We start from the raw sequence: 8,716 nt of genomic DNA on the forward strand, positions 1-8,716 counted from the left end.
GAGAAAACAGAGATAGAGAGGAGGGAAATTCCAAATGCTAGATCTTACTAGTCATTGTTGGCCTTGACCTAGTGGTCATTCGATTACATTGCTCTTTCAGGTTAAAGAACAAAGAAGAAATTATATACTCCTTCGTTGTTTAAGAATGAAGTCTTTTAAGATGTTAATCTCTGGACAAATAAAATGAGACTTCTTGCTGTTTTTACAGGTGATAAATAAAGGACTCTTTTTCCTTGCAACACTGATGGCCGTCGGCAGCACCTACCTGCTTGTGTGCTCCAGGTCAATGAGACCCTTGCACTACTTCAGAAGATCGTGGGACTGGCTCACTTACTTCCAGAAAACGGGACCCATTTCCCTGCAAACTCCATGGAGTCACTAAAAAGAATTCCCAATGCCATTAGCAGATGATATAAAGGTTCTAAAGTAGCAAATAGCTGGATTTCTTTATAACCAAAACTAAGGATCAAAACCATGTTTCCATCATCATATTTAATTCACTAGTGCAAGATATATCTCAGCGTACAGTGAAATTCAGTATAGAATTATTATTGAAGAGAAAAAAAAAACCCAACCCCAAACCACCAGTTTATGTTGTAAAAGGCCGCTTTCCCACAACACTACACATAGGTGTGGTCATTCTAAATATAAAAATGCAGTGACCAAGATCTCTTTCACTTCTCAGAAAGTGAAACACTAGAGGCCTTGAGGAAGACACTGATTACATCTTTCCTTTAAAGAACATAATTAAGGTCGTGATAAGATTGACTCAACACCTAGGACTAAAAATTACAATTTGGCTAATGTGTTAAGTGCACTTTTAATCCCCTGGATGGAACTTCTCCAACACAGAGCTCAGATTCACTTACTAAAACTGAACGTGTAAATGAGGAATTTGGGGCACTCTAAAGAGTTACAAAATGAATGAATTTTACTTAACAATCTTCAAAGGCCAGTATTACCTTTTGAAGATGTAAAAAAAGGGGGGGCCATTAATACCATACCAAGTGAAGACTAAGAAGAGTTTTATTTACAAATTAAACATTGATATATACAACAGAGTGGAAAGTAAATAAGGGAAGACAGTTTCAATAGAAATTATTCCATTTCAGACTCCCAGAAGCAGTTACTAACTTGCTATGGCAGAACCAGCAATAAATTTGATTTTGAAAAGTTCATTTAGCGAAAACCTTTTCTTTGGTTCTTCCTTCTTCAATAGGCCAACTGACTCACTTAGAAGTCTTTCAAACATGATTATTTATGTAGATGCTCCACTAGTGAGATAGTCATCTAAGAAATAAAAACTAGGCAATACAATAAAATGATTCCATTTCTTTTCTATGTTGTCAAGGAATCTTTGAGTTCTAATAATCCATGTTTAGTCTAAACAATGACTTACAGGAAAATGGCCTCTTCACTAACACTGACCATTGATTGTCCAGTAGATTGACTAAAGAGCAAAAAAGATTAAATAATACATTTTATGAGTACAGTTTTACACTTACTTTCATTCCCTTCAACTTAGGTTTCGTTTTTTGCTTGGAACTCCTTTTCTAAACCCAAAACTCTTGGCAAAATTGTGGCAAATTGTTAAAAAGAGAAGATAATCTTGCCAAGTTATGTTTGAAATGAAACATATGGAGATACCTTTCTGCCATCGACACATCCTTCTTCATGTACACCCTCTGTGAATGTATGATTTCCTAGACTCCATGATTCCCTTGAAATTCACTGTCTTTCTTTGCTGTGTGCTTTTAAATACCCTTTCTAGAGCTTGCTTAGCAGCACATTCATCTGAAGCTCCTCTTTATCATACTGCCTATATGGCAAGTCTTTTGTTTTGAAGGAAGCCAGGGTACTAAAATTCTTTGTCATCCTGGAATTGTCTCTGATAAATTTGACTGGTCAGACAGAGGATGTGACAGTGATTAGGATCCCACACCATAGAAAATTTGAGATTTCCTAGTGATTCCACATGTATATGATACAAAGTTATTTTTACAGCTATTTTTGAGCTGTAAATACAGCTAAGTATTTTTGAGAAAAACGTCTATGTGCCTTGGAAAATAGTGTCATTTAAAAAAAATATATTCAAAACTAAAATTTCCAACATGTTAGAAGTTGATGGTGCCAGATGCCCATCTTGTGCCATAAATGGTTTTTCATTATGGAAAGCACCCTTTGACTCAAAAATTTTCTTGCTCAGTTGTTTCCAGTGGTCAGAAAGCATCTGGGGAATTCAGATTTCCTGCTGGGCCACAAAAGTTCTGTTGACATTGTGGGCCCCTCCCCCACCCCCCCAGGGCAGGCTGCCCCAAAATATGCCACAATGGCATAATGATTATTTTGAATTAAAGTTACGTAAGAAACAGCAAGTGCAAAAAAGATGCTCTGACCTTTCTTTGTTCCTCTGAAAGCAGGAAACCACTCACATGAAAGGTACCTCCCTGCACCAGGAGGTAAAGAGGCATCCTTATCATCACAGAGAATTGAAGGCTGAAGAAGCCTACATCAACAAACCTTGTTACTTTTACTGAACTACCCCAGCCCAAATTCTGTCTAGAACTCTACTAATCGAAGGTCCCAAACATAAGTTTTATTTGTCCTGTCAATTCCTTATAGATCAATGTTTCTTTGTCTAAAATGTATAAAAGCTACATGCCTTGCTCATTTCTTTGGGTCGCAATTTTATTACTTGGCCTCCTTGCACACAGAATTAAACTTTGTGGGGGTTTTTTTTCCCTGTTAATCTGTCTCATGTCAATTTAATTCCTAGACCAGCCAGAAGAATCTTGTAGGGCAGAGGAAAGTTTTTCCTCTCCAACAATATTAACATAGAATGAGGATTCCAAAACAGTCCTTATGATGGAAGCCTAAAAGTGGCGTCCAATACAAGTCCTCATCTTTCATTACCATTATTCCTTCCTATAAAGGACGGACTTGGATTACATCAACTTTTGACCCACTGGCTTTGTCACTGTCTTCAACTGACAGTGATTCATCACTGGTGATGATAAAAATGATGGAAGAAGAATTAAAAGTCACTTTTTTCTTTGGCCTGTCTCCATCTTTTTGTGACATCACAATGGGTCTGATCTGCATTTCACTCTCATTGGCTGGTAGGTCCTCAGCAGGCCTCTGGCATCTCAGCAGTCGGAAACATAGCAGTTGCAAAAGGGATCTTCGAAACTGGGCAGGGAGAAAATAAAGTTGCATATTAAGTAAACATTTGACTCTTAATCTGGATTAACATTCAATAAAATTATTTGAGATTAAATTTGGTTGTTCTTTTTTATTTATTAGCTTGCGTGGCTACGGGGTTAGATGGCAATGCTCAGATGTACCTAAATAACCCTGGAGCTTTATGTTTTCTACTTATTATAATTCTCATTAACAAAATCATATAGGACTATTATAATCTCTATGGATTTAAGTTGCATGCACCTTATATGAGGGCAACAAAATCTATTTCCTTAAGGAATTTTGAACATGAATTCCTTGCACAAATATTCAGTGAGCACCTACTACATGATAGCCACTGTTCTACAATTTGGGGCAGCAAAGAATGACAAGGCCCTTCCTGCAGAGTTTATAGTCTGCTGTCTCACTAATGTTCTGTTAACTAAAGAATGTTTTTCTATCAAGATTACAAACCATTTTGGGAAAAATACTACAGTTGGGAGTGCTGATGTTCACCAGTGCCCATGATTATTCTTCCCTCTGTCCTGGACACGGCTCTGAACCATAAGCTAATTAATTTCATTTTTATTCCCTTTGTTCAGAGCAAAATAAAAGTTTTATACATGGGCTTTCACAGATCAGGAAATAGTAATGAAAAATATGATAACTAGCTACATTGATTGCTGTCTTCTTTAAACCCAACTTATATACAAGTTAGTATTTAGTTTATACTCACATTTAAAAATATTTGAGAATATTTATTCATCAAACTACAGTTTCCTATATCAGGCTAAGTGCTAAAGATACATTATTATAAGGGTTTAGAATATTCATATCAAAATATGTTCGTTTTTGTTTGTTTATTGAGTCTCTTAGACTTCTAGTTCAAAGTGTGCTCCTGGGAACCAGAAACATGGGAACCATGTGGCAACTTGTCAAAATGCAGACTCTCAGGCACCCCGCATACTGAATCTGAATATGCACTTTTATTTTCTTTTACAAGCTCTCCAGGTGTGGTGTATGCACTTTAAAGTTTTCAAAGAACTAATTATGATCCATTGGCCCAGAGAAAGAACACAAAAAACGATTGTTAGGTAATGTATTTAAAATGTACTTATTTGCCTGTCGAGGCAGTAGTTCTTAAAATATGAGATTTCATACTTCTTCAGAAAATTAAACCTATAATCTATCTTGCTAAAAAAAATTCATATGTGCACATTCTTAAAAAGTTTTATGACCAATTTTCAGGATTCTCACGACTTTCCTAAAGCCAATTCAAGTAATTCTCAGAGTCTAAGGACTCCAAGTTAAAATTCTCCAGGTTCAAGTAAATACATAAATGAAGGCAACATGAGATAGAAAGACCATCAGTGAATAGAGATTGAAACCGTTTGAAAGTAGGAAGAAAGAGGGAGATTTAGCAGTGAATATTATATGGTTAATTTTTAAAAGCCCCTCTTATTCTAAATTCTTGAGCATTAGTAGCCTAAGTAGCTATTATTGTCTGATATTAGCATGACCTGTTACTTTAAAATTCCAGTGGAGTAATTAACTATTGATTACTCATAACTTTTAAATTCTCTGATCTTTAAACTTTATAACTTAGAGGCTTAGCTTCATAGCAATCATAATGAGGGTTCTCTTAGTTAGGACTGAAACTGTCAAGTCGAAACTTTTCTATCACAGAAATAAGCTTCCCATTAGATCTAGAGGAGTTTCTGAAGCCAAATTAATTTGAGCTACCCACCAGCCATGGCACATGAATAATAACCCAACTAACTGTTAATAGTATCGGTAATCCCCATTCATTCCTGGGTTACAGGGCTGGTTCAACATTCACAAATCAATCAATGTGATACATCACATCAATAAAAGAAAAGATAAAAACCATATGATCCTGTCAATAGATGCAGAAAAAGCATTTGACAAAATACAGCATCCCTTCTTAATAAAGACTCTAGAGAAAGGCAGGATAGAAGGAACCTANTGGTATTCAAGCAAACCAGGCTGGAATCCAGGCACCAACAATTCCTAGATCAGGCAAGTCATTTAACTTTTTTGAACCTATGTTATAATTCATAAACAAAATAAGGAATAATATTGGTGCCTGTCTCGTGGTGTTTTGTAAAGATAATGGGTAACCTCCATAGTACCCTAAGAATCTTAAGTGAATTTTAACTTTGATTGTGGCTATTACTATTAATAGACATAAAATGTTTTCTGATAAATGTTAATTTCAATTGATTTTTACTTAAGATCTATTGGTAGATCATAGAATTCTTACTGTTTTCTTTGGGAATATCTTACATTTCTTCTTGAGCACTTTATTTTCCTCTAAATTCTTGACTTAGGCTTTTATCATTGAAGTTGTTCTGAATAATCTCTATAAAAGTATTATATTTTCCAAAAGCCACATGTGCATAGTGAAAACAAGGAGTTTATTACCCCACTTACCTTTCTGATCATGAAGATATAAATAATGGGATTATATACAGTGCTTGATTTAGCAAAGAGATATGAAACAATTGATACTGTTGGAGTAACCAGGTGTCCATAACCATTAACCACCAAGAAACAGATCACAATATAAGGCATCCAAAAGATCAGGAAGGTAGATATCATTAAAAAGCACATTTTGGCCACTTTCTTTTCATATCTTAAAATCTTAATCACTTGAATTGTCTGAAGATCTTCAACACATCGAAGCTGCAGAAAGGAGAAAGAAAGGGTTGAAAATGAAAGAATTCTTTTCTCACGCTGTTTCAATAACAGACATGTAGACAATAAACCGTAGCCCTTCACTTCTCAAACGAGGCAGAAACATGGGATGTCAGGTCTGCGTGGTTAAGCTGGTCTCAGTGAAACTTAATTCCCAAATGAATTCTTGCTGGAAACTATGGTCACTTCCAACTCCGAGCCAATGACTACAAAATGGGATCTGATGGGATCCTTGCTTATGCTTGGTTTCATCAGGGCTCAGGTGCAGAGAATACCTGTAGCCACATCCCTGTAAACTCAGCATATCTGCTCTGAATTTATCCCCAGTAAAGGCCCTGAGGAGTAATGAACTACAGTCTGAAAAGTGTTTGGGTTTCTTAGATAAACTTTCCTTAGAAGTTCCTTCTATTGTTATTATAAATGTGTTACTAAAGGGAGGGGGATAATATTCCTCTATACCAAAAGTATGTTCTAAAATAAAATATTATTTTTGACCATTCTAAAAAGCTAATTTTGCTACAAAAGTACAAATGCTTTCTAAATTTAAAAAAGGTATCGTCTATACTGTTTATACTTCGCATATAATTTTAAACTGGGAAATTTATTGCGGTTCAACAAACTGTAAGTGTTCCTTTTATTCTAGCATTATCATAAAAATTAAGGAAAATTTTCCAAATAAGTCAGTTAGAACATGTGCTTATAGTATTTAAAAGTATATTTGAATTGATAAACTATTGACACTATATCTAAAATTATATTTAAGAAACTATGTTCTTAGTAGAATCATATATTCCTATTTACAGAGAACGGAAGGGTTAATGGGTAACTAAAATGATTGAGCTTTTTAAGAGTATAGGGAATGTGTAGGAGTGGGTGGTTATAAAATGTCTGATACCATTATTTCCTGTGTGTGCAATTCTATCTAAAAATCTTTTTTTCATGTTTTATTTTTTGAGAGACAGAGAGAGACAGATTGTGAGCAGGGGAGGAGCAGAGAGAGAGGGAGACAACAGAATTCAAAGCAGGCTCCAGCTCTAAGCCATCAACACAGAGCCCAGTGTGGGGCTCAAACCCATAAAGGCAAGATCATGACCTGAGCCAAAATTGGACACTCAACTGACTGAGCCACCCAGGCGCCCATTTGCAATTCTATTTTAAAAGAAACTGTGTTATTTAATGTGATAGAATACTATTCTATTTTCAGGCCAACATTTTTTTGGGGGTGTGAGATATCCCCAAGAGTTTTTAAGAAGGTTGTGAAGTTCTAGTAAAAGCTCTGGATTTGGAATTAGGTCTGGGTCCATATCCCAGATTCACCACTTCTGCCCCTTGTGTGACATTAAGCAATCAATTACTTCCTCTGAGGATCAAGACTAAAGGACATTCAAATGAATAACTTATTGGAGTTAACAGAAGCTGGATCTCACTTCCATACATATGACTTTGTGAGATTGTTTTCAATATTATTTATTTACATTGGAATTATATTTGAAACTAACATATGTCTATGCATTTTTACTTTTATGATACTATAGGATATTAGGAATCATGAGTTTTGGTTCCTCAGAGTTTCAGCTAATGGGTACTGAGACCACAGTTCAATCATCCATCCCCAATTCCCCACCATCTAGGGCCCCACAGACTCATCTCTACTTTTTCCGGTTAACTTAGTCCCCATCCTCTTACCATTTTTCAAAGCAGAGCACACATTTATCATCCTGGAATTATATGCATGCTGCAGAAGTTAATTTAAGGAAAATATTGGCCTATACTTTCCCATTTTCTCTTTGGCCTAAGAATATGGTTCTAATGTTTTGGATTATTTGGGCTTGTATATGTGAAGCTTCCATGGTTATTTTTCATTGATCTCTTTTTGGTCTCTCTGTTTTATCATTTTCTATTCTTTCACTCTGTTCTTTCAATGTTTTCCAAATAAAGAGCTTCACTTCATGTCTCACCCTATTTATTCAGTCATTTGAGTGTATTTTTCAAAATTGCTGTGGGTGAAGCAAAAGCACATGCACAGTTGAATGTCCTGAACTATAAGTGAAAAAATAAAGACGGTGTCTCTGCTTTTAAGGAATGCACTGTATGTCACTTCCATAGGTGACACATGTCATGGAGGAGGTGACCAGGGAGGTCTATGGGAATACACAGGATGGATAACTGATTCAGACATAGATAAGGGCAAGAAGATCCTGAGCTCAGCCTTCTAAGATGAGTGGGAAGCAGCCAAGTAAGGAGGGACAGAATGTTCCAGGAAAAGGAAACGTGCCAAGGCAAAGAGGTAAAAGAACACATGTCAGGCCCTGGGAACAAGAAATGTTGCACTTGGCTGGAGCCAGAGGTGGCAAGAGGGAAGGCATGTCAAGAAATAAAGCTGGACACACAGACAAGAGGTGGCCATGCAGAACCCTGGTAGTCAACTCAGAGGCTTTATATTTTTAATCATGAAGGCAGGGGAACCACTAAAGGTTTTTAAGCTGGGCAATGACTTGAGAAAATTTGCATTTGAGAACAACTACTCTGGTGGAAGTGTAGAGACAATGAATTAAAAGAAAGTAAGAATAGGGGCGCCTGGGTGGCTTAGTCGGTTGAGCGTCCGACTTTCGCTTAGGTCATGATCTCGCGGTTCGTGGGTTCGAGCCCCGCATCGGGCTCTGTGCTGACTGCCAGCTCAGAGCCTGGAGCCTGTTTCACAGTCTGTGACTCCCTCTCTCTCTGACCCTCCCCCTGCTCATGCTGTCTCTCTTTCTCTCCTAGAAATAAATAAAACATTTAAAAAAAAAAAAAAAAAAAAGAAAGGAAGAATAAAGGA

The 8,716-nt window shown here is 36.5% G+C and overlaps 2 protein-coding genes across 2 annotated transcripts in view; one reads left to right on the top strand and one right to left on the bottom strand.

Moving 5' to 3' along the window:
- KMO (kynurenine 3-monooxygenase) overlaps positions 1-1,304 on the top strand; it is a 56,884-nt gene extending 55,580 nt beyond the window's left edge. The window contains 2 exon segments of the mRNA XM_077761802.1: positions 209-346; positions 349-1,304. Of these exon segments, the coding sequence (XP_077617928.1) occupies positions 209-346; positions 349-411 (201 nt within the window). The 3' untranslated portion in view covers positions 412-1,304.
- Positions 1,256-8,716, bottom strand: part of OPN3 (opsin 3) — a gene marked incomplete at its 5' end in the record, with an annotated part of 42,081 nt that continues 34,620 nt past the window's right edge. The window contains 2 exons of the mRNA XM_077761770.1: positions 1,256-3,189; positions 5,635-5,886. Coding sequence (XP_077617896.1) covers positions 2,926-3,189; positions 5,635-5,886 — 516 coding nt within the window. The remainder of the gene's footprint in view (positions 3,190-5,634; positions 5,887-8,716) is intronic.

This window comes from Crocuta crocuta, unplaced genomic scaffold (genome assembly GCF_008692635.1).
Source record: "Crocuta crocuta isolate KB4526 unplaced genomic scaffold, BGI_CrCroc_1.0 scaffold243, whole genome shotgun sequence".
NCBI lineage: Eukaryota > Metazoa > Chordata > Mammalia > Carnivora > Hyaenidae > Crocuta > Crocuta crocuta.